The 26,485-nt window shown below is 41.9% G+C and overlaps 1 protein-coding gene across 1 annotated transcript in view; it reads right to left on the bottom strand.

The window, feature by feature from the left end:
* The window catches only part of STAB2 (stabilin 2), a 170,973-nt gene that overhangs the window by 97,525 nt on the left and 46,963 nt on the right, over positions 1 to 26,485 (bottom strand). The window contains exons 10-19 of the mRNA XM_011935100.1: positions 18,471 to 18,604; positions 16,731 to 16,813; positions 14,607 to 14,756; positions 12,740 to 12,883; positions 12,120 to 12,176; positions 11,846 to 11,971; positions 7,399 to 7,452; positions 7,022 to 7,102; positions 4,809 to 4,961; positions 1,795 to 1,854 (exon numbers count right to left, since the gene is read on the bottom strand). Of these exons, the coding sequence (XP_011790490.1) occupies positions 1,795 to 1,854; positions 4,809 to 4,961; positions 7,022 to 7,102; positions 7,399 to 7,452; positions 11,846 to 11,971; positions 12,120 to 12,176; positions 12,740 to 12,883; positions 14,607 to 14,756; positions 16,731 to 16,813; positions 18,471 to 18,604 (1,042 nt within the window). The remainder of the gene's footprint in view (positions 1 to 1,794; positions 1,855 to 4,808; positions 4,962 to 7,021; positions 7,103 to 7,398; positions 7,453 to 11,845; positions 11,972 to 12,119; positions 12,177 to 12,739; positions 12,884 to 14,606; positions 14,757 to 16,730; positions 16,814 to 18,470; positions 18,605 to 26,485) is intronic.

The raw sequence follows: 26,485 nt of genomic DNA, 5'->3' as shown, positions 1-26,485 counted from the left end.
ACTGAGAACCATTTATGGGCCAGACACATTGCACAGATGAGTTCCTCACTCGTCAGTTCTATGTGGATGTTTTTCATGCCATTTTTTATAGATAAGGAAACTGAGGCCCAGACAGGTTAAATAATTTTTTCCAAGAAACACTGATGGTAAGTTATAAGGTCTAGAGAATGGGTCTTATCACGTACAGACTTTAGGATCACAGTCATGTAGCCTCCGTGGGTCTCAGCTGCCTAATCTATAAAATATCAAGAAAATATTGATGAGACAATAATGCTGATTTCAAGTTTTGCCACAAGAATTTAGTCTCTGGTTGAAATTTTGTTTTAGATAATTGTTGACATCAAGCTTACCCCTTCATCTTAGGCTCTTGCTCAAGAAGAGAGCAATGAGAATTTCCTAGGCTATAACATCCTAAAATATTAGCTACATGAAGGAATTCTAGGGCACCGAGGAAGGAGCACGATAGTCCTTTTGTAGGGGATCTCAGGATAATTGACCAGGTGTAGGTCACAGGATTCCCGGGAGGGGTAATTTGAGGGCTCCTTTTGGCTCCTACCCATGTGTCTAATTTCCCTTTCTTTTCCCTCTTCCTTCTCTTTCCCTGGGCTGAGACAATCTAGAATGGTGATTAAACATGCAGAGCAGAACAAATCATCGTTCTGCCACTTCAGCTGTGTGACCTTGTACAAGGCAGTTTGTGTTTCCTTGCCTTAGTGCCCCAATCATACATTGGTTATGGTGATAATATACCTACCGCGTGGGGCTGCTGCATAAAGCATTTAGAACAATGTCTGGCACACAGCAATCACTGTGACACCAGCCAACACAATTTCCTCTTCTCCTCCCTCTCACATTCCCTGGTTGACAGCATCCTGAAGGACTCAGGGGTAATGACTTCATTAAGCAAAATAAATATCTGAACACCTGCACCTATTTAATTTTAATGTTTTGCTTTACTAAATACTTCATAAAAGAATCACATTAAAGAGCTCATAACCTTCCCTAGTGATCTATTCTAGTGTTTAATGCCACTTCTGGTTGTAAGTTCTTTCTTATGATAAACTTATAGGCAAAAATTTCTATCATCATTTTTGCCTTAGAACAGTTTGCTTTTTACTACCAATAGAGTGCTTGGCGTATGAATGATAGATCGTTGCACAACTGTCTGTTTTCCTTTTTAGATGGAGCTTCTCAGATAAAAGCAAAATAAAACGATTTCTTATTCATCCTCATGCCTCTGGAACCAAGCACTATGTCTGATATACGATCAATCCTCAATAAATGTGTACAGAATTCAATTAAACTTGGAAGTTTTTGATAGTCCCAGTATTATTTCCTTGTTATTTCTTGTATGTCTCTGCAGAAGAGTGCTTGGGAAGAACAAATATTAGACCTTGTTTACAGATGGTTCTGCACAATATGCCAGTACCACCCAAAAGTGGACATCTATAATATTACAGTCCTAAAAGGGAAAAGGTAGAGAGGAACTGAGTGCCTACTTGATTTAGGTATTATGCTTGGGTTTTTATCTATGTGAATCTTTTTTTAATTATCATTTACAGATGAAGAAAGAGTAAGAAGGTTAAACAACTTCTCTAGGGTCAATGAACGAGGATTCAAATACAGGCCTGTGGGATCTCTTTCTACCATTCCCCATATAGTAGGCTAAGAGCCCATCTTATATTACCCCAGTTGCAATTAATATCTTTTAAAGAAGGAAGGTAGATAGGTTGAGAAACCACACCAGTGGGGCTGCTTGGGTGATCTGTGCTTTCGAGAAGCTGTCACACTCACTGTGGGCTCAGAGTTAGCAGGACATCTCCAGTACACCAGAGAACAGCTCACACAAGTGCCCTGGAGGGGGAGACAAGAGGTCAGTGCAGGTGTCCCTATGAGAGGAAGCAGTGGCGACGGTCCTGTGGCTGGTTTCATGCTTCCCTCCTTGTGAAGGAAACCCCACTGAGCCATGATCCTGGCCTCTCTACCCACCCCCCACCTCCCACCAACTCGACCCTGGGGAGAAGGAGTGAAGTCAGTGCTGGGGGTGGGGTTGGGGGTGGGCGGGAGGAGTTTGGGAGAGAAAACAGCCTGCTCAGAGCAGCCCCTTTCTTTACTTCTTTCAGAGCCAGTCTGTCCACAGTCTCTATCTTCTGATCAATTCTCTGCATGCAGGGAGGCACCTGCCCCTAGGAGACATCGCAGTCATTCACTTGTGCTAGGGCTGAAGTATTAGTTTTACAAACTTAAGGCCATGTCCTCCAATTAGCTTAGCAGCAATATAGCTGAACACGGAATCTCTGCCTTTCAGTCTCCTGGATTCTCCTCTACTGGTTCAGGGGTGATGGAATTGGGTGTGTGCCTCCAATCTCTCCAGATCCTCTCTGACCTTCTCCATCTGGCTCTGTGCCACAGAAGGTAGACTGTGAAGGATGTTCTGTTAAGCTCCTTGCCAGCTTCTGACTGATGTTGGCCAATGTAAGTCACTAGCAGGATTTTGGTGGGTAGGAGGACAACAAGGTCAAGGATTTCATCCATGCTCCCTCTCTGCTTTGGCACTATCCCTACAGTTCCTGATGGAGGTCACCTCTTCCATGCTTCCTGCTCTCACTGGGTTCAGGTAACTCTACGTCCTGCCCCTTGGCTCTTTGGTCCCTAGCGGCAATGGTTTCTTGCTTCTCCCTCAAAGCTCTGGCAAATCTTATTTGTTTCCTTAGCCCTGTCCACACCTCTGCAGTAGCTCCTTCATCAGAGTCTTTTCGTTTGGACCATCTCAGATGGATTCTTTTCTTGCAGGGACCATAACTAGTATAGAATGTTGTTATTAAGCCTCTAAAATTCAAACATACATGGCCAAAGGCAGCTATGGATTCAGCCTGGTAAACACTGAGACTTCCAGAGGGTACCAGCTGCTTCAACTCTTTGCTAGTCCTAAATACCATCCAGAGAATGCATTTGGACTTTTGATGAACCCACTCAAAACCATTCAAAACCATGTAGAGCAAATAGATTTGACTTTAAGCCTAGAGAAAACAGTAAAGGTAGAGTTCATTCTAAGGCAGCTATTGGGAAGTTTTTTTTCTTATGTAACCAAAATTCTTTGGGTTGTAGCTCAAACCCACATCTTGATTCTATTCTTTAGGGAGATGGAAAATAAGCTTTTGAATAACCTGAAATAGAACAGGTGATGCACCTGCCCAATCCTTGTTTCCAAAGAATGAACCAAACATAAATCATTGCTTGGGACTGGCTAGGAAAGTGACCGTGTTTCTGCCTCTCTTAAAAAGGGGTTCTCAGAAAGGAATCAAATTCTCCAGATGGCATCTGACTGGCACAGAGGATCAGCTCCATCCTCTATGGCCTAAATCATATCACAGTCATTACATCAATTAAAATATCTAGAATTAAAAGAATCAGCCACAATCCTGTGCCAGGTGCTTGGCCAGCTATTTCCAGCCTTCATAACAAGAAGAGGAATCAATAAAACAAAACAATAAATAAATAAAATGAGACCATTTTTCCTTGTTTGATGGTCAAGTTCCAAGGATATTGTGAGAGCCATCACTAATGAATTATTGAAGCATCCTAAAAGAAAGACCCAGACCTATTATTGTTAAAACTTGGAGTTATGTTTTCCATGGGAATTGAAATAGTGCATGTACGGCCGTATTGGAATTTGAGGTGCTTTGATTAAAACTGGCTGAGCCAAAAAGTTGCTATGGAAATAGGAAAGGCTAGAGAGTACAGAAGCTCATAGGGAAACAGAAAGTTTGGTTTTTTGAAAAGCACTGCAGAAAGATGGTTGATTGGCTAGGCCAGAGCAGCTACCTGAGAAGAAATTCTATTTTAAGTCCCTCTTAGAGTAAAGCTGTGAGCCTGGAGCAAGGTCGTCCCAGATGACAGGGACAGGGGAAGGAAGAGGCAGGAGACTGATCCTAAATCCCAGGGGTTGGGTTACAAAATCCTGATTGGATCCCAAAGCTCTGGTGTAGTGGGTAAATAATATCTCTCCAAAAACTTGTGTCCCCTGGAACCTCAGAATGTGATCTTATTAGGAAATAAGGTCTTTGCAGATGTAATTAGTTAAGCTTACATGAGTCCTACTGAATTAGGGTGGGCCCTAAATATAATGATTGATGTTCTTATAAAAAGAGGAGAGGTGGGTGGGGGACAGTGGCTCAGGCCTGTAATCCCAGCACTTTGGGAGGCTGAGGTGAGAGGATCGCTTAAGCCCAGGAGTTTAAGACCAGCTTAGGCAAGATGGTAAAAACCCATCTCTACAATAAAAAAGAAGAAAAAAAATTAGCCAGGTGTGGTGGTGTGCACCTGTCATTTCCAGACTGGGCAACACAGTGAGACCCTTGTAGCTACAAGCCACGGAATGCCAAGAATTGCTGGGAGCCCCCAGAATCCAGAAGGAGGCAATGAAAGAAAAATTCTTCCCTAGAGTCTTCAGATGGAGCATGGCTCTGCTACCTTGATTTCAGACTTCTGGCCTCCAGAATTCTGGGAGAATAAATTACTGTTGTGGCAAACCTCCCAGTTTGTGGTAATTCATTATGGCAGCTCTGAGGAGCCAATATTCCTGGGCAGCATCTATCATTGTGCAAATTCCCCAAGGAACTGTGGTTCACAGTTTATGAGGTGGGACTTCAGACCCACCTGCACCTTCATGAAGACGGAAGCCCTTTGGGGACAAGGTTCTGTAAGTCAAACTTTCTTTGAGGCCTTTCTCAGAATTGTGAGGAGTGGGATGCTGTCTGCCCTGAGGAGCTGTTTGGGGCCTTTACTTGTTTTCCTAGTTTTCTTACCAGTTTCATCTCTCTCTTTGTTTCATCACATCGATGGGGCAGAATCGGGACGATGGAGGGAGGAATGAGAACTCCTGTCAGTGTGTAAATTCGGCCATTTTTGGCAGTGATCTCAATTTCTTCCATTGCCACATCATTTGCCAGAATCTGTCCCTGGAAAGAAGCAATGACATCTCTAATTCTGTACTATTCTGTACTGCAGGACTGCCAGTGATCCTCAGGCAGACTGAATGGTGGCAACTTCGCTAAAAAGTCCTCAATATCACTTAACTTTTCACTGGAGGGTAGGTTGCTATCATAAGGGTTTGGCTGACAGGGAAAGACTGAATCTGTTCAGTGAATTCTTGACTAATACTAGGCAAGGATGTCGTTGTAGAAATGGTTCTTGCAGGTGCAGGGCTAAGTAAGAATTTTAATTATTCAAGCTCTGCAATACACTTGCTGTGAGAAATTGGGCAAATTCTTTGACCTCTCTGTGGTGAAATAGGGATCTATTCATTTGATTACATCTATTGACCTCACTTATACTCTGCCTTTGGAGCTGGGGATACATCGTTGAACAAGTAGATGAGTTCCTGCTTATGTTTTAGTGGAGGGAGCAGAAAATGAACCAATTAGCAAATATTTCTGATTTCCACTTTTCTCATAAACCTGCCCCCAGCCCCCAGTATTAATGACAGCTTCATTCTTCTGGTTGCTCAAGTCAATCCCCATGAGTTATCCCGGTTTCCTCTGTCTTCACCCCCATGTAACCCATCAACAAATTCTGCTGGATCTACTTGCAGAATATTAGGTTGGTGCAAAAATAATCACAGTTTTTGCAATTTTTTAAAAATTGCAAGACCGCAATTACTTTTGCACCAACCAAATACATTCAGAATTCAACCACTCCTCACCATGTCCCTGCTACCACCCTGGTCTGAGTTACCATCAGTATTATCCAGATTATTGCAATCAAATCTCTTCACCAGCCTCTCAAAATGTATGCCTGATCATGTCATTCCTCCGTTCAAAATCCTCCAATTGCTTCTCCTCTCATTCCAACTAAGAGCCTGCATCCTTACCCTGACTTCTTAGGCCATGCATGAGCTAACCCCCACTCTCCTCCTCTCTCTCTTGCCCAGCCTCCTTTCCTACTCTTCTCCCTTTTGCTCCCTCTGCTCTAGCCACACTGGCCTTGCTGTTCCTCACACAGCCCAGCATGCTTCTTGCTGCTCTGTGCTTTTCACCCTTGCTGTTCCCTCTGGAATGTTCCCCGGATATTCACACTGCTTGTTCCCCTATTTCCTTCAGGTTTTGTTCAGATGTTTCTTCCCCATGAAGATTTCTTGAGTATTTATCTAAGATGTTGGCCCCATCCCCACCTTCTGTCTCCCTTCCTTGCTTTGCTGGTTTTCGCCTTAGCACTTGCTCTAAGAGATGATATATATTATGCATTTAACTTATTTTCTGTCCCCTATTTACTAGAATGAAATTTCCATACAACCAGGGACTTTCGTCTGTTTGTTCATCAGTCTGTCTTTAGGACCTAGAACAGTGCCTAAGGCACAGTAGGCACTCAAATAGGTATTTGTTGAAAGAATGAGATAATCATCACCATCAACAGTGATTCTATAGAAGATATCAACCGTGTGCTGCCGGACGTTTGTTCATACTGCAGCCCCAGGGAGTTAGATGAATAATGCACCTTCTTTGGAGTTTTAAAAATAAATTGTGTGCCCCCACCTCAGGGTCTTTGCACATGCTCTCTCTCTCTCTCTTTTTTTTTTTTTGTCTGGAACTCTCATCTACTGATCTCTGTCCAATTTCACTTTATTCATAGCATGGCCAAAGCATCACCTCCTCACTGAGGACCTCCTGGCCTGAAGACGCTCTCAGACTCCTCCTGTTCTGTGCTCTCACAGCCCCCTGAATTTCCTCTTGGGAGCACTCATTACCATTATAATTAAATAATTAACTGCTTGCCTAGTGAGTTATTTAAAGTCCGTCTTCCCTGCTGGGATAGAAGTCTGTCTGTTCCACTCCTTTATTCTCGGCATCTAGTACAGACTCTCACACATGTAGTTGCTCAGCACATATTTGCTGAGAGAAGTAACAAATGAATGAAATAATCATAAAGATTTTAGCTTAGAGGCAGGATAACCTGATGAATAGTGATTATCAGAACAAAGATGTGTTCAAGTGATGCTGGCGGTGGTTGGGTTTTCACTTACGTTGTCGGTGGTGTTGAACTGTATGAGCTGGTTGGCCATGCTCCTGATGTGAGGGGTGGAGATGAGAGTGGCCACTTCAAGCTGCAAAGAAGAGATCAAAAGGCAGAGATGTTTGGGGCCACTCTCAGGGCCCTGAGTTCTTAAAGTCCTCACTAGAAAAAATTGGTTTCAAAGTGAAGCAAGTAAAGGGAGTTTTGATCTCAAGAGTTTTTGTGGCTTTGAAGATCGCTCTGATAAAGGACTTATAGTTCATGGCTGAGGGTTTGTTCAGAGCTACAGATAAAGGACATTTTCTAGCATCAAGATACTGGAATTCAGGACTAAGTTAGCTATCTTGGAAGCAGAGAGAAAGTAGCAGCAGGAAAAGTGGGGCCAACCTGGGTAAATGGGACAATGTGGTATCTGACGAGTTCCAGAAGCTTCCGAGATCCCTGCAAAGGAACCAAATACTTCTTTAGTCAAAGAAGAAAACACAACACTTCCACTCTTATGGAATCCTCTTCAAATGACTTTAGACAATCAAGAAAAATGGCCCACAATCTATTGGGAAATCCAGGGTGAGAGAAGCCTCACCTTCAAATCGCTAATATTCACCACATTCCTGCTCTGTGGAAGAGGCTGTTTTGAAAGTATAATATGCACACGTCTCATTTAATCCTCCCAACAGCCGTGTGAGGTAGGGACTCCTATGGACCCATTTTATGTGTGGTAATACTGAGATTCAAAGACACGTCCAAGGTCACAAAGCTAACTCAGGATACGAGCCTAAGAATTAACCCAGGCTCTCAGTTACTCTGCTCTATCACTTCTCTGAATGTAGAAGGCTATATTCCGGATTTTCTAAGACAGCCTTGATTTATGATTCTGTTTCACTTGCTCCATAAATAAACGTCTGTTTGTCAGACCACATACTGGTCATTTAGGATTATATAGTCATAGGGATAGTGATCACCTTTTCCTTCCATGAGAAGTTCGTCCCTCTCCTTCAAAGCCCTTTCCAAGGTTTCTCATGCTTCATAAAACTGGAGCAGCAGTGGAGAAAAGAGGGTCCTAGTCCCACAAAGGAGACTGTAGACAGGATGAGCAGCCCCTATAGGGTGCCCTGGAGAGAGGCTGTAGAATTGAGGAACACAGGGACCACGCTCTTTGTGGGAAGAAGGCAGTGGCCACAGTGGCCTGCTGTGGTTTATCTGCAATCTCTCAGCTAAGTCAGAGATGGGAGTTACCAGCTTCACAGCCCTCAAGTTCTGCTACTTAAGTAGCACAGCCACAGTCACTCTGGCTTAGAAAAGTGAAGGATCCTAATAACTGCCAAGAGGTTGAATGTTTTAAGAACAGGTTACAATGGGGTGAAGTCCCAGGCTGAAAGAAAGCGCTGCTGAACCTGAGTTTCCTCACCAAGCCTCCTCTCTGCGTTTGACCTTGGTCAACGTGCCAAGGGAATTACCTGTTAGTAGGGGGACCACCTGTCCTGGCTTGTCTGGTACAACCCTGGTCTATGCCCATTGTCCTGGCAGCTCCATTCACTTTCAGAAGTGACCTAGCATGGATGATAAGTTATGTGGCCACCATATCTATTAGCCAATAGCATTATGTGCAGGTCAGAGTTCTCAATAAGAATGTTGAAATTGACTACCAGTTAGCCAGCCCTGGAAGTGATGCTTTCTGCAGCCCTGGTTCTGTTACTGTATGACCTTGAGCAAGTCACCTAGCCTCTATGTCTCAACTTATGTCTTCAACTTACGTCTACAATTATTGCATGGTATTCAGAAGTGGAGACTTATAGGCAGAAACAATGTTATTACATGCTCTGATGCTCAGTGGTAGAAGGAGTGAGACAAAATGGGGACTGTTGGGAAACATCCCCCAAACTTGACTGCATCTGCCAAACTGGACTGCAAACTCCTGGAAGGCAGGAGCTGGGTCTGTCTGGCTTGTTAACCACCCATCACCATGTCCCCAGCCAGTACAGTGTGGGGCATACAGTAAGTTTTCCATAAACGTCTGTGACAGTAAATTAAAGGGCGTGGGTAGGGTTCCTGGAAGGAGCACTGAGCTGGCTCTCAGGAACATGAATCTAGTCCTGGTTCTGCTTGTGTATAACCTTCTGCAAGTCACTTAACCCCTGAGTCTCAGTTTCGCCTGCAAAATAAGGGGACTGGTACGGATTCCTTCCAGTCCTCTGATGCTTCTATAGGAAAGCATTTAGCAACGAGATAATCCCCTTTCAAAGCCTCAGGAATTAATTGTTGAATCCTTTTGGCAAGAAACAGAAGAATGAGAGGGACAAAGAAATTGATTCGCATCACTCCCGTTACTGTGTGTGCCTGTGTCTTATCTGGCTGGGATCTATTGGAGCCATTGCCCAGTTAGAATTGACTCCAGTGTGGCTTGAACAGGACATGTTTCCAGGTGCTGTTGTTGAAGAGCCTTTTGGTGCAATATATTCTTTCTTCTATGAGGGCACTCACTTCCTCCCTGCTGTTTTAGGTAAAAACAAAACCAAACAAAACCAAACTCAAGTTCTTTGGTGCCAGAGGCAGAAAGAGATAATTTGACCTTGAACTCTATAAATTCACCTCCCTTTCCCCACTTTACTTGCAGGTGTCTTTGAATTGGCAAGGGCAGGTGTCTTGCTCTCTTTGCTTTTATTTCTGTCTGCTTCAGTGATGAAACCATAAACTGGGGCTTGTAATCAGAAGCTGTGGCTCTGCAGGGATGCGAGGTTTCCAGACTGAAATTTTGCCTCAGAGCAAAGTAGAAAGATACACTGGGAAGGAAACATGGCATTCCAAAGTCAGATTAAGAAGTCCTTCTTCTAACGCGGACTGTTTATTTTCCATTTCATTGGGGAATTTCCTGTACTCTTCCCCGAAGATAAAGCTGTTAAGAAGGATGGAGACAGAAGGAGCTTCCTATAGGTTGAGAAAAATTAATCTCTCTGTACCTGAGAAAGAGGCAGAAATGATTGTACTTCTCGCCTAGAAATTGAAATGGAAAAGCAGTTTTTAACTCAGAACAAAGACACCCGAAGTTTCATGTTCTTTGCAGGCAGAAAGATATGCCTTGGAGAGAAACAAGATTGAGAGCCAGGAGCAGTGGTATGCATTAGCCATATTTGTGGTATAAGTATTCTTACCAAAGGCTTATTTCAAGCTATAAAGGTAGTCTCATTGAACAGAGCTCAGAAGAGATATACACAATCTACTCTTGAGGGCTTAAATGAGTCATTTTCAGATACCACTGGAAGGAGTTACAAGGGAAGAGAAAGAGAAGAGTGTTCGGAACAAAGGTGCCTGACAGAAAAGCAATGAGGTAGATTTTTTCCTATTCTAGTTAAAAGGTTTTGTGTTAATTTTAAGTGTGTCATAAAATTCCTTTATTATTATTGTTTTTAAAATGTATATAAAATTAGAAGCTATGTACTCAGGGAGGCCATATCATCTCAGGATTTTAATAATTTCTTAGGGGAACAACATTACCTTTTTTTTTTTTTAGCTCACTTTAAGTATGAATGTGAATTCTAAAGAGAGGTCTAGCATTTTTCTGCAATAGCTAGGTTTTATAAAATTTAAGTGTGGATCGTATTTTGAAACATCATTCTATTTTGGAAGACCCTGGGAAATCTGGCTTTTTCTATGGAAACTTATAACTAATCTTTCCATATGTTGAACATCTGCTTGCAATGTAAGAGATCACTTTTTGATTTATCTCCTTGTGAAGTTTTAAAAAAATCCTAAGTTTTTTTACAGCAAAATATCCTTATGGATACCTGAAAGCATTCTAAAAAGGGATATATATCTATGTGAATTCCTAAACCTAACAGGCAACAACTTTCAGCACTCCCAAAACAGTGTGGGCTGGGGCTATCTGAACTAGAAAGTTGGTGGTTACCAGCGTGTCTATTTCTGGGCCTCATCCCAGCAGCACTAAACCAGAATGCTTGAGGTAGGGCTTTGGAATCTTCCGAGTTAGCAAGCTCCATGGATGATTTCTGACTACTCTACACTTTGGGAATCACTACCCTAAAAGATTGGGACATCCCTTCCTCCTTCCCTCCACATTCTATAAAATCAATCCTGATCTTTATGAAGTCATAGGTCATCTCTTCCCATTGCCAAGATGGTGGCATAGTTCAGGGCACTGGAAGAAAGCATGTGACTTTTCATGTAATTCTACTTTTTGACATTCTAATGAACAAACTTCCACAGTAGGCTATCCTCTTCAAGTGAAGCCTATTATTTCTGGGAAAAGAAACACTTTAAATGGTTTCAGTCACTGACACCCTGATATGAAGGAGTCAATAATCTCCCTTTTAGAGGGGATTGTGAGAGAACTGAAAGCCCATGGTGGAGAAAGATGAAAGTAATATAAAGGAATGGCTGAAGCATCTAAAAATAACATGTGTTCTTTTTAAAGTTTAGCCTAGGCCTGGCCCTGAATGGCCTAGTTTAGGCTTCATTCTCTAGGTGGTTTTAGAGTTGTAGGGAACTTAAAGTGTTGGTTTTACTAGTGAGAAATATTAGAAGAGTCAGGACAAATCAAACCAACCATTTAGGCCTGGGATTGCAAATACATTTTATTCCCTGTATCAAGTCTAATTGATCATATCTACTTGAAATTCTATCGAAGAGACTGAAGCCACATCCAGGCTTAGTTCCAGAATGTTGTAATTGATTAGTGATGCCTGCCTTGGTTGTTGGAGGGGAGGTGGTGATATATGTGCAACTTATTTACTATCTCTAGTTTAGAAAAAACCTGTTTGGACACAGACTGAGGCAGTGCTTCTGGCACGACGCCATCAGAGCAAGCAGAATACGGTACCTCTGGAGAAAGGAGGTAATCGAGAGTGCCGTCCTTCATGTTATTCAATGCTTCATTACTTGGAACAAAAATGGTGTATGGTCCACCAACTCCATCCTCATCTAAAGCACGTCCCACATTGGTTTCCTGCATTTGGGAAATGAAATTTTGTATCTGCAGCCTACCTTGGACAAACATTTAACATAATTCCCCAGAAATTTATAATTGACACCCCTGCTAATTTTACAAAAGTCTTGACATAAATATTTTTCAGAAAATTATGAAAGGTGCATACCTCTAACAAAGACCTGAACTTGCTGTATCTTGGTTGTAGCATTGTCATTATGGTTTGCTAGAAAGAGACATTTTGCTTAAAAATCAGGAAATAAATTAATGTGATTTAGGAAATACAAACCCTAACATTTAAAGACTGATGACAGAGTTTATGTGTCAGTATGGATTTATATAAATGAACCTGGTCAACCACAATGCATTATAGAAATGTTTGCTGTCATTGAAACAGTAGGTCAGATTTGCATGTTCTGAAGTATCCTTTGGCCCTCATCATCTAGGTCAGAAGTAGTAAGTTTTATTGCAGCAACAACTGCCCTCTATAAATTAAGAGGGATATATTTTCATGACAATTGGTCATGGACTGAGTTGCCTGATGCAGTAATAAAAGAGGTAAAAAAAAGTCCAGATCTTTCCCACACATGTAACTGTATGTCTTGCTTTCTTTCTGCAGAGATTCCCAGGATTCTGTTGGAAACAGACAAACCACCTCTTCTTCTCTCTGCTTGAGATTCTAGCACAAATGAAGCACAAGCACAGAGTGCTGGCACGCTCTGGATGTGACTCTCCACGGAACAAAGGAAGATGGACCTAGGCTGATGTGACTTTTATCTGAATACTCACCTCATTATTGCTCTCAAATGTGGGTTCTAGCTTATCCATGGTTCTGTCAAGGATGTGCAGAAGCCCATTGGAAGCAATGATGTCCCCCTCTATAATTTTTACCTTCTTTTTGCCTCCATAGAGTTTAAGCTTTATTTGATTGTCCTAAAACACCAAAGAAAGATAAAATAAGATTAATATGGTGTCCTGGAAGGAGCAAGCACAGGAGTAGAGTCAGAAGTCTTGAGTCCTTGGGCTTTGATATTTATTGGCAATGTGATTTTGGTTAAGTCACTTAATCTAAAGTGGGGATGAAGGTATCTGCTTGGTTAACCTCACAGGGTTTTCATTAAGATCAAATGATATAATGTATGAAATCACTGACAACTATACATGCTAAACCTGGGTAAGGTATTATCAAGCTCTTCTGCAGCAGACTGCAAGCTTCATGAGGAAAACTATTTAATTTACTATAAATTCATCATCCGCCTTAGTGTCTTGCACAGAGAAGGCACACAATAAAAGTATTTGTGGAATAAATAACTGAAGCTAATTCCTTCTTCCTCCCATATGACTCCTAATAAGTGACAGACTTAGTGAATATTGGTTGAACGAATGAACAGGTAAATACATGCATATCCTTGTAAGAAAGCAAGCCACATCTTCATATCTGTCATTCATCCATATATCCATGCATCCATGCATCCTCCACCCATTTCTCCAACCAGCCATTCATCCATCCATCCATTCGTCCATCCATCCATGAATCAATCCTCCATGCATCTCTCCATCCATCCATCCATGCATCCATCCATCCACCCATCTTGTGACCTATCCATGGATCTACCCATCCATCCATTCAGTGACCTATCCATATATCCATTCATCCATCCATCCATCCATCCATCCATCCATCCATCCATCCATCCATCCATCCATCCATCCATCCATCCATCCATCCATCCATCCATCCATCCATCCATCCATCCATCCATCCAGTGACCTATCCATGTATTCATCCATCCATCCATCCATCCATCCATCCATCCATCCATCCATCCATCCATCATCCATCTTCAAACATGCACCATAGCAGATTGGTTAAGAATGTGGGCTTCGGAGCCACATTTGAATCCTGGCTCTGGCACTTACTGTGTGGCCTCTCTTCTTTCTCACTGGAGCAACAGGGATTATGATAGTCCCTCCTTCACAGGGTTATTGTGAGCCTTATATAACACAAATAAAGATTTATCCCCATACTTTGTTTAGAACAAGCACTCAAGGATCTATTAACTACTGATGGTTAGTGAAATGTAATAGTATAGGTCCTATGCCTATACACATGCACATTTTGTTGACGAATCACCTGCTTCCCAGCTCAATAAAATCACAGAAAGAGTTAAGAAATGAGGGTGGGGTGGGGGAGGATGGGTTTATATAAAAAACAAACAGAACTAATGGCATTAGGAGTGATGAATGTTAGGTGGGAGAAGATGGATCAACTCCAGCAATCTAAAACAAACACAATCTATTTCCTTCTGTAAGAGGAATGCTGATCTGGCTTTGTGCTGATGCTTTTAGGAAACAGGTTTATAGCAAAGTTTCTCCTTCCTGCTGGCAGTTGAATGACAGTTGCCTTGAAAACTAAATCAGATCAGACCAAAGTCAATCACTTTACAACCCCCTTTGCATAATATTCCACCCTTCCTCTATGACATTTCCTGGTGTTGCTGTTTCTTCCTATATAAGAAGGTGTTTGACAAACGATACATAAGGAAAGAATTTCCCTGTAATTTTTCACAAACCCCAAACAAAAAGAGAGAGAAGGCTACGGGCATTGGCTTGGTAGACAATTAGTTCTGGGAGTGAAAATCAGAGGAACCCTTACCTTATCACTGTTGAAGATTTCCCCCGACTTTCCAGTCAAGGTGTAGAATGTGTCTGTGTTATTCATATGTTCGATGTTCATCTGACCAGCAATTATGTGGAGTTTCACAAAGTATTGAGCAGCTTTATTATCCACCAAAAGCTCATTTACCTAAGACAAAAGAGCCAGTTTGACTATTATATAAAGAAGGGAACGAGTTATGTAACACGTGCTGTGCCTTACTTAGTATCAAAGACATCAAAGCCAAGGCACCCTAACTTGGGTTTGGGCTTTTGCAAATACAACTGTATGAAAGCACTGACAATTATACATGCTATACATTACTATCAGTGCAATCAACCCGGACCAGGCCTTCCAGGGAGTAGAAATCTGGAGAGCTGGAGGCAATGCACAGTCTACTCTCAAACCAGAGGAGATTGCTCCAGCACTGAAACTGACATGGGGAAAGCACAGCATTGCAATGGCCCCAGGAGGAACAAGGAGCAAGGAATCTATCTTGAACACGGGAAGCAGATGGGAATAAAATATGAAGTTTCATGGAGAGAGTAGGTAAAGTGAGTAAGCTGATGGTACTTTTGAATAGAAAAGTTAAGATTTTTGAAATCCATGGGACCAAATCTACATTTTATCATTACTATGTAGTCAACAATCAACAGATATTTATATTAACTCTGTGTAAACCATGTGTTAAATGAGAGACCACGTGCAAAGTGCCTAGCCTAGAGGCATAGAATGTTTGCTGGTTCTTTCCAACAGGAGAGGTTTGAGGACATCTCTGAAGGTGAACAATAGAAACATGAATATCAGACACATTAATCGTGGTGGTATATGAGGGTTAGAGAGCCGGGAACTTACTGGGTTTTGATTCACTGCAACAAAAAATATTATCACAAAATATCTTGGATTAAGATAACCCATTTTATGTTTTCATTTTTACTTTTTCCACTTCCCAGATTTCAATCTTTTATTGGCTTCCATCATTTTACATGTATTTGTTAATCTAGTTACTTATATGTTTATTTATTTCTAGCTGATCTGTTTCACAGAACATTTAAGACAGATGACAAGAACACACAATAAAAATCAAGATCAGGGCCAGGCACGGTGGCTCACGCCTATAATCCCAGCACTTTGGGAGGCTAAGGCAGGCAGATCATGAGGTGAGGTGATCAAGATCATCCTGGTCAACATGGTGAAACCCCTTCTCTACTAAAAATACAAAAATTAGCTGGGCATGGTAGCACGTGCCTGTAGTCCCAGCTACTTGGGAGGCTGAAGCAAGAGAATCACCTGAACCCGGAATGCACAGGTTGCAGCGAGCCAAGATCGCGCCACTGCACTCCAGCTTGGATGACAGAGCGAGGCTCCATCTCAAAAAAAAAAAAAAAAATTCAAGATCAGGAAAAATAAAAACACATGTTAGATGGTAAAGGTGGGAGAGAGAAAGATATATAGGATACCAGTTCCTACACAATGACTAAAATGGAGGCCAGTGAAGATAATAAAATTGTATACAAATCGATATGTCCATTATTTACATTAAACCAAATATAACTATTTTAGTGATGCCATCTCAATAGGATGCCTCCACCAGGCACTACAAGTTTCATTCCCACTGGATAACATTATCTCAAACAACAGCTGCTCACATTGAAGACTAACATTTTCTTATTTTTTCCCTATCGCTTGTACCATTTATAATGATTTTAAAAACCTGCATATCTGGCTAATACATGAGTTTAATTCTTCCTGTGGGAAGTGAGCAGTTTTGCATTATGCAAATCTTCTCTATCACCTGGCTATATGTTAAGAACACTCAGTGGTTACCTGTAGAGGGTAATGATTAGAAAGGGGGACCAGGGGGCCTTGTAGGTTCCTGGCAGTGGACTTGCTGTTTACACAAGTGTGTTCACACTGGGAAAATTCACTGAGTTGTACGCTTACAATTTGTATGCTTTCTGTAAGGATGTTATATATCACTAAAAGAAGTTTATCAAAAAATCACCATCCTTATCATCAGTAGGTTTAATTTTAATGGGGGCTTCCACTTTAAATAAAAGAAGGTACTCCCTGCTAAGGCTTTTCATATTAGCCCCTTGGTGTAGGGTCATTTTAAATACTCACATTGAATCCTTTCAGTCCCTTATCTGTAGGTAACAGCACCGTGAAGGGCCCCAGGTTACTCAGTGGCCAGGCATAAGCTTTGTCTTAGGAGTTGAAATAACAAAAAGAAAGAAAACACCAAATAAGTCAGTGGTACGTGAGGAGTAAAATCAGGCAACAGGTCTTGGGTCACGACTGGTGTATTTATGCCCTTCTCTATTCTAACGGGTATGTGCAGGCCCTGTGTCAACTGGGAATCCCTCTAAGAATGTGAGGCAACCTAAAGCCATGTCCTCAAAACATTCCATGTAATGCCATGAGAGTTTTCCTGTAGACCGTCTCAGCTTCAAAGATACCCTGGCTGAGCAGTTCAGGTATGACAAAATCCTACCACAACCCCAGGGTCCCTGACCCTGTGCTTGACTTTCTGAACTGTCACTGTCTCAGTGAGCAAAGATGCAGCCCTTGTTTTCACCCAGGGCCAGCTCAGAAGAGCCCCAGTGGTTGGTTTAATGCTCTGCTGTTGCCATGTTGAAATGCTTAATAAATTTTGAACAAAGAATCCTGCATTTTCACTTTCCAGTGGGCCCAGCAAACTGTGTAGGTAATCCTGTTTCCATCACCTGGGGAAGCTGGGATGACAGGACAGGCTCTGTGTTCTCACACCCAGAGGCAGTGTACAAGGACTTTGTCATGGGGAAGGTGAAATGTCAATAGGACTCTGTCTAGGGAAATGCTGGAGGGCCTGGTCTGCAAAAAACACTACCTCACCCCTGTCTGCTCCCATTTGGTATTCTAAGAGTTCTTAGAGTAAGGCTGTGAGGAACCCGGCAAATTGCCCCTGAGCTCAAGGGATGCCAGTAATGCTTGATGCCCTATGGGATGCCTTGGGAAAAATGGGACGTTTATGCAGGAGACATTAAATGGGATATTTAACCTTAAGATTTAGGCAGAGAACACAGCATTGACCCATCGATGACACTTGTTTATCTATGTTCTTGCCGGGAGATCATTTTTGGCAACTGGTAAATTCCAATGTAAAAGCTGATATTTTAAAGTTTCTGTTGATTGGCCAAGTCTGTGTTTTACTTTTTGCAGAGTGGCCGGATTCGTATTTTATTGGAAATTGCATCCAATGCTGTGATCAGTTATAATATTTCATTCTCTAGAGTAATGGCCCGTAGAAGGCATTTGCAAGTACATGAGGCTGTTTCAGGCTCTCACCTTGCCTGGGGGGCTGGAGGTGAATGTGTCGCTGTAGGTAATTAGTGACTGGGGGACCAAGGGTGCTAAATGGTTGCATACAACCAAGACTATTCCAAAATTCAAACAGCCCCTCCACTGAGGAACAAGGATGCCACCCTGGGGTCTCAGTCATCCTCTCTATTCCCAGTTTTACCTGCCAAGCTTTGTCCATACCTGCAGGATCTAGAAGGTCAAGGGCGAGGGGGACAGTTTGTATCCTTACACCAGTAGCTGTCCTGGTCTTACTGTTACTGCAGCTCTGTTGGTCTATGGTGACCCCCAGACCCTGTCCTCAGCTCTCTGCCTACTAATTCTTGCATTGCTAGATCTCTTGGCACTATCCCTTTGCTTGTCTTCTTGGAAACAACTGCCTACCCTTTCCCTGTCATCTGCATGACCCCTCCAAAAAGGCTGATTCTAACAGACAAGACTCGCCTGTTCCTTTCTGAATCATTGTGTCTTGCAGATGAAAGAAAGAGGACTTTTGTGTGGAAATCTGAACCCATAGCTGCATACCTAGGAGTGAGATGAAAGAGGTCAGCCTTCCTTGCCATTTTCCTCTGGGTTCAGTATTTAATTCTCTGAGTCGCTCCATAATGTTTCCATAACACGTTAAGCCATCACCCACGTAACCTTTCTGGCAAATACATCTACAGAGAGGCGGAAAAGACATCCTCAGGGTTTTAGAGCCATTGAGTATTTTGATCATACAGTCCAATCCCCTCATTGAACAGACGGAACAAAGGATGCCCAGGGTAGAATAGGGACAAGAGAGCATTCCTAGTGTGGTATCTGACATCTAGTAGCTCCTCAAGAAATGGATGCCTAATAAATTAAATGTATCTGTCAACACTAGATATCTTTGTATGCTCTTTGTCTCAGTATTTCTCAAAGTGTGATCAAGAAACCATGCATATCAGAATCACCTGGAGTGCTTAATATATTTGATATAATAAATGTGGACTCTAGGGCTCCACTGCATGACTGAATCAGAATAAGCTACTGAATTCAGCCTGTAGGACAGTAAAGATTCAGCATTATTGATCTACTTAGAATGCTCCCCCCCACCCCCCAACCCTGCCCTGCTCCTTCCTAGCTGAGAGCTCTGCTCAATTGCCACTACCTTCGGAAAGGCTTCCTTGATTGCCTGTCTCTTTCTCTACTCCCTCACTGTGTCTCCATTATATATACTCTCATGGAACCACGTACCTCTTCTCCATAGCAGTGATCATAGTATAATTTCACCCTGATCTGTGTGATTATTTGATTAATATCTGTTTCCCTATAACATTTGAGAAAAAAGTGAGGGTAAGGGCTATGTGTGTATTTGTTCACTGTTGTGAACTCCAGAATCCAGCACAGGGTAGGTCCATAATAGGTGCTCAATTAATAGTTGTACAATAAGTAGTAATTGAATTAAATAAATAGCAAACAATGAAGTATATAAACAATGAAAATAAATATAGAAACTATGAAATAATATATAAACAATGAAAGTCACAGAGATTTTGTACAATAGTTTCATAAGAGAGAAGTAGAGTTAAAAATGTACTATCAGTGGTATGCTGATAAATGTTTAACAACCAACTCTCTGGGGGAGGGGGAAGCCCTAATCTGTAGCATTTGCCAATTTCCATGGTTAACATGCCAATCTTGACCAATTTCAAACTGATATGATGATGCTAACCCTCTTGTGAAATTCCTGAAAGTTTAACACTCAGCTCTTGTGAGTCCATAAGCTCTGGCTATAGCAGGCCACAACTGTGCCGTACAGAGGAGTTGACAGCTGGCTGAAATTGACAAGGTGATGAGGAAGATGACTTTCACAAGGATCTTGGAGATAAGCCAGGAACCAAAGTGAAGTAAGGGAAGAACATTTCAGAGAGGAGAGATGGAGGGAACCAAAGACGTGCTGTGACTACATCACAGTTTTGCAGTGCTCACACCACACCACAGCTGTGACTCACACTGAGGAAAGTCTTCCAAAGAAAGACTATGCACTCGTTAATCCACGTGTGTTTCTAAATATATTTCCATGGCAAATAGATTATATGTTCAACAAGTTTGCTGCAGACCTTCAGAATCCTACCACACTCTGCCTGGATTGTTGCACAGCCTCTACCTGGTCTTTCTGCCCTTATGTTCTACCTTGAAATCTGTTTTTCATACACTCTCCTGAGTGTGCTTTAAAATTCTGGCACCTCACTGACTCCTTTTATCCACATGAGAAAGCGTACACAGGAGAATCCTGCTCTGTCTTCTTTTTGCTGTCCACTGAAAATTCCAGCAGCGCTAAACTGCTTCTTTTTTTTAGGCTGTTATGCCTTTCTCAGGCTGTTTGTCCTGCCAGAAATGCTTTCCCACCCTCGCCTTGTCACTCTGGTGTGACCTCTCCCCAGCTGTGTTGAGCACTTCTAGCACACCCCATCGATACCTCTATCACAACCCTATCCACCAGAATTACCTCTGGAGACATTATCTCTTCTGCTAGATGGTACACTCTCCTAGAAGATGGATCCCAACTATAATAATTCCTCATTATATCCTAGCACTTAGGGCAGTGCCTGATTGTTTAACTGATTATTTAAGTACCTTCTTAATTCTAGGAACCTTCTAGGTAAGAGAGCTACAAAGATGATAATAAGAGACACTATGCCCTTCTTGAGTCTTATATGCTAAGGATGGACCTGAAAACAAAATAATTATAGCAACATGGTAAGCCCACTTGACCTCCTTGAGTCCCAGTTTCCTCTTCTATAAAATGGGCTTAATAATATCTTTAGGATGGTTGATAGAGATATAAAGAAAGAAAAATATTCCATGACAGACATATAGAAAAAGCTCAATGCTTGGCAGATGATAATGACAAAGGCAAGGCTGACATGATGAGGAAGGTGACTATAACGACAACAGTGACCTAGAGGTGCTGGGATATAGCAGGACAGCCCGTAGAGAGATAAATGAAGTTCCATTGTAAGTGCCATGATAGAAGATTGAGTAGGATGCTATGGGGCATGGAGGAGGAAGTAACTGATTTTACCTGGAGAAATAGGGGACAGCTTCTAGGAGAAAGTAATATTTAATTCTAGAAGGATGCATATGAGTTTTCATTTGTTTTCTTTCTTTCCGTCCCTCCCTTCCCTCCTTCCTGCCTTCCTTCCTTCCTTCCTTCCCTCCCTCCCTCCTTCCTCTCTCTCTCTCTGTTTCTCTCTCCCTTTCTTTCTTTCTTTCTTTCTCTCTCTCTCTCTCTCTCTTTCTTTCTTTCTTTCTTTTTCTCTCTTTCTTTCTCTCTTTTTTCTCTCTCTCTCTCTTTCTCTCTTTCTTTCTTTCTTTCTTTCTTTCTTTCTTTCTTTCTTTCTTTCTTTCTTTCTTTCTTTCTTTTTCTCTCTTTCTTTCTTTCTTTCTTTCTTTCTTTCTTTCTTTCTTTCTTTCTTTCTTTCTTTCTTTCTTTTTCTCTCTTTCTTTCTCTCTTTTTTCTCTCTTTCCCTCTTCTTTCTTTTCTTTCTTTCTGATGGAGTTTTCGCTCTTGCTGCCCAGGCTGGAGTGCAATGGTGTGATCTCAGCTCCCTACAATCTCTGCCCCCTGGGTCCAAGTGATTCTCCTGCCTCAGCCTCCTGAGTAGCTGGAGTTTTGGCCTCCCAAAGTGCTGGGATTACAGGCGTGAGCCACCGCACCCGGCCGCCTATGAGTTTTCAAGCTGGACAAACACCTGGGGCATCATTTACTGATGAAGTCTTTGGGGATTTTATGGAGAACTGGCTCTCAACCAGGGGCAATTTTACTCCCCCCACCCCCAGAAACCATTTGGCAATGTCTAGAGACACCTTTGGTTGCTACAAATGAGATGGAGATCTACTTACACAGGCTAGCCCCTCACAACAAAGAATTGTCTGGCCAAAAATATCAGTCGAGCTGAGGTTGAGAAACCTTTTTATAAGGAATTACTAAAGTAGATCTAATCATGAAACAATTTAATACAATCAAATAACAGTTTTCTACTTAAATGCCAACCTCCCGTGCAAGCACTGTGCTATGTTAATTTAATGATGGAAAGGAGGAGACTGGTAACTCTGGGAAGTGACGTAATACAACAGTTATTGTTAAAAATTAATCCTGCTGTAAGTTACATTCCTTCATTTGAAGACAACTGTTAATAGCAAGATATGTAACCTTTACAAACCACTGAGTATGTTTCTCTCTAAAAGTTTAAGTTGTTAGGTGGCCAGTGGTCTGTTTTGTGTCAAGTGACTTGGCCTTTCTTTCCTAAGGATTGCAGGAGAATCATATTTTAATGGCCTCAGTGCTAATGGAATGCATGAGACATCACTATTTTAAATTTTTATTTCAAATCTCAGTCCAAAGTCCGAGATGTAATAAGACTAGTTTCTGTCTAAGCTGTTCTCAGTTGAGCCATGGAACATTCACAACATCACCTCTTTAGGAAATTGTTTTCTTTTTATTAGGAGTAAATGTCTCTTGCTGTCTTAAGGCTTTAAAAACACCCAGAAGCCATTTGCATTCTATAGTTATGGGTTGAAATTAATTACAGTTAATGCTGGTTGAGATTTAGTTAGCATATAGGGTGTCCTCAAAGTCTTAGTACAGTTGCTTCCTTTATTTCTTCACCAGTTCATTTCATTTCTTCATTGTTTCATTTATTCCTCCAAATTCTCACTCATTTCACTGTTTTTTTATTTCTTATTTTATTTTTATGTTTAACATTTGTGGGTACATAGTAGGTGTATACAATTATGGGATACATGAGCTGTTTTGATACAGACATGCAATGCATAATAATCATATCGAGGCAAATGGGATAGCTCTCATTTCAAGCATTTATCCTTTGTGCCAGAAACAACCCAATTATACTGTTTCAGTTATTTTAAAAAGTACAATAAATTGTTGTTGACTGTAGTCACCCTGTTGTGTTATCAAATACTAGGGCTTATTCATTCTATCCGTTTGTATTTTTTGTGCCCATCATTTCACTGTGTTAATTGGTGACAGGCATTTTTGCAGCAAAGATGAGTAAGACATGGATGTTATATTCTAGTTGGGGATTGAGACAAGTAATAGTAATAGCCAGCATTTATTAAGAGCTCTTATGCTACATATTCTTATAAGGGCTTCAGTGTGGCATCTTTTCTAATGCAACAACCCTATGAGGTAGGTCCTGTTATTCGCCCCATTTTAGATAAGGAAACTGAAGCACAGAGAAGTTAAGTATCTCACTCAAGATTACACAGCCTGTAACTGGCAGCGCCTGTGCTCACCACCACTGTGCTACATCCTTATCACAGTTCCGGACCCTAAATGCTCTCATAGATACATTCCAGAATGCTCTGGGAGCCCAGAGGGAGGGGCATCAGAGAGGACGGGGAGGATGGGGGAGGCATCCTAGAGGTGGAGGTACTTAGGCCAGCCCTTGAAGGAGCGGGGTGTTAGACTGACTCAGAGGAGGTGGGTGGAGGGTGGGGATGGTATCATAAGTGGAAGGAAGAGCACGTGCAAGGGCCAGGAGTGGGGAGCACCATGGCATGTTTGAAGAACGGTGCGATGGACTGAATGTTTGTGTCCACCTCAAAATTCCTGTGTTGAAATCCTAACCCACAGTGTGATGGTATTAGCAAGTATGGCCTTTGGGAGGTATAATAATTAAATCAAGAAAGTAAAGGCCTCATGATTGGAATGAGTGCCCTTAGAAAAGAGGTCCCAGAGAGCTCCCTCCCCCATCACCTTGGGAGGACACAGTAAGAAGTCACCACCTATGAACCAGGCTTCACTAGATCCTGAAACGGCTGGTGCCTTGATTTTGGACTTCCCAGTCTCCAGAACTATGAGAAATAAATTTCCGTTGTTTATAAGCCACTCAGTTTATGGTACTTTATTATAGCAACCCAAACAGACTAAGACAAATCATAAATAGTTCAGCAGAACCTGAGGCAAGGTTATATTCACAAGTGTGGTGGAGATAATGCTGGCTCATCTGCACCTGCTATGAACAGCCACTTTTGGCCATACCCTCCATATCCTGGGAATGGTCTCAGGCCCTGGAAGCTGGTTTGGAGCTGTTTGGGCAGGAAATTACAGGCTTCTGAGTACCCCGAGTGTGGTCTAGTAGGGGGCCCAGGCTCTTGGGGAGCATGGCCCTTTGGACCTTCAGATTCCTTGCCCTGGTGTAGCCAGCAGAGGGCCAGAATGGGAGCCTCTAACATGTAGGGCCCAGAGGAGGGGCTTCTGTTGCCCAGGTCTAAGGGTCAAACTGCTGGAAACACATCCGGCAGTGGCTGAGCTGGGATTTAAACCTAGATCCATCTGAGAACATCTCTTGCCACTGCACCATGTTGCCTTGGATAGGACTCTTGGGAAGACTGTTTACACTGAAGATATCCCAACTTGTACAGATCTTATATAAACACTGAATATTATCAATGTCACTAACATTCCAAGAATCCCTACATTTCACTGTTGTTTGAACTTTTGCACAACTGGAATATAAACTGTGCTTATTCCAATAGGCCCACTCAGTTGTGTCCTGGCTATTTTTCAGCTGAGTTTAGTTAAATACGAGAGAAATGCTCATCTCTTCTCTTGTCCCTTACTTCCTATATCTATTAATAAGTAAAAATAAAAAGGCAAAGCATAAAGTTATTTGTTCTCAGTAAGAATCAAAATAGAGCTTAGAGTTTAAAAGCATATTATACATATGAACTCATTAGCCCTCCACTGGCAGAGATTCCTGGTCTCCAGACCTACTTGACAGGTGAGGGAACTGTGGTTTACAAAAGTTTAGTCTTGTCTAAGGTCACCCCAGGGGGAGTGGTAGAGTTCCTGTTTGAACTCACCCTTCTTGATCAGGTGGTCTTTTGTGACAAATGCAGTATGATTTTGAAGATTCTGCATAATCTACTTGCCATATTGAGAAAGCATAAATGAAATAAATTTTTATCCCAGACGAACTAAATTACCTGAGGACTGATGGATTCATATTTTATCAATATAACTGAGCTAGTCTTTTTACTTCAGCATTTTTTCGACTGAAGACAGTCAATTTGAGGTGTGAGAAGGTTTGTGGGTGATACATGTACCCCTAATACCACAATGTTAGTATATCTGACATTCCAAACACAAATTTGGATGCAGTTTGTATTATTCTGATATTCCCATTTCATTTTTAGATTTTATCTTCTCAAACACAAAGGAAAGAGATTGCTTAAGGTATTCTATTTAGACTTTCTCAGAGGGTGGTAAAACATGCATACACCAGCTTGTTTGGTTCTCAGTATTGCCAGAATATATATTTGAGGGGAGGGTATGCCTGGATGCATATGTGTGTTGGGTGCCTCTGTGCCTATATGCATGGCTGTGGTGTATTTGTGCATTCACATGTATCGAGGGATTTCTAGGTGTCAGGTTCTGCTCAGAGATTGATGAAGGTAATCCTGTTTAACTTTTGGCACAGCCCTGGTGGGAGGTACAGTTCTCTCCCTTTTATGGTTGAAGGGTTGAGCATCAGTTCAGAGAGGGTAAGGTAAGTGGCAGACTTGGGATTTTGAACCTAAGTGTTCTGATACCCCAGCTCTTTCCACTCCATGTACAATAAGTACAGATCTATTTATTTGTCCAGATAGGACATGATAATAATACAACTTGTCGGGGCAAATCTACACACTGACCACCCAGTTATAAAAGGCGTGAACTTCCCAAAAGATGAAGGGGGCTCTGGAATCACAGAAATTGTTTTATCATGCTATGGTTTGGTGTTGATTGTGGTTTTGAGCTCACAATGGCACTATGAGTCTTTTGCAGATGCTGACGATAGCAAGAACTGAAAATGGAACAGAGATAGAAACCTCAGTCTGCGAGTCAAAGACTTGGGTTCTAGCTTCGGTTCAGTCACTAATGAAAATACATTACACTGGTGTCACAGTTTCCAGAAACAGTCTCTCATGTAATCATCACAACAACCTTATGGAGTATAAATCATTGTGCTCATTTTATACATGGAGCAACTGAGGCCAGAGAGATGGTACCACTTTCCCAGGTCATGCATCTGGTAGGTATCAGTGCTGAGACTTAAACCTAGGTCTTTAGTCCAAATACCATCTTCTTTCTATCATGTGAGCTGCCTTTGCCTCAGAAACTTTCACAGAAATGTTTGTATTCACAGTAAACCCCTTCTTTTGAAACCTAGAGTCCAGGAAACACCACTAGTGCTTATTCACTTTCCCTAATCTTGTTTTGCACCACTAACAAGCAATATTTCATGAGTGAGGAAACAGGCATGTACATTAGAGGTCATACCCCTGTAATCTCAACAACCATTTGTTTCCCCAGTCACAGTGGCTTCCTTCTCCCACATTCTGACCACTTCATATCAAGTTATCAGGCCACATCAATATTCCAGAGTATTCTAATGGTCATTAAAAAGGAATAATTGTTGAGTGTTTAATTAATTAAAGATTTGTTGAGTACCTACTACGATCCTTGCTCCTACTATGTGGGGTGGGGGTGGATACAAGGCTGAATA

This window comes from Colobus angolensis, unplaced genomic scaffold (genome assembly GCF_000951035.1).
Source record: "Colobus angolensis palliatus isolate OR3802 unplaced genomic scaffold, Cang.pa_1.0 Scaffold10, whole genome shotgun sequence".
Taxonomy (NCBI): Eukaryota; Metazoa; Chordata; class Mammalia; order Primates; family Cercopithecidae; genus Colobus; species Colobus angolensis.
Note: the sequence above shows the minus strand (reverse complement) of the source record. Positions and strands in the feature narration are given on the sequence as shown.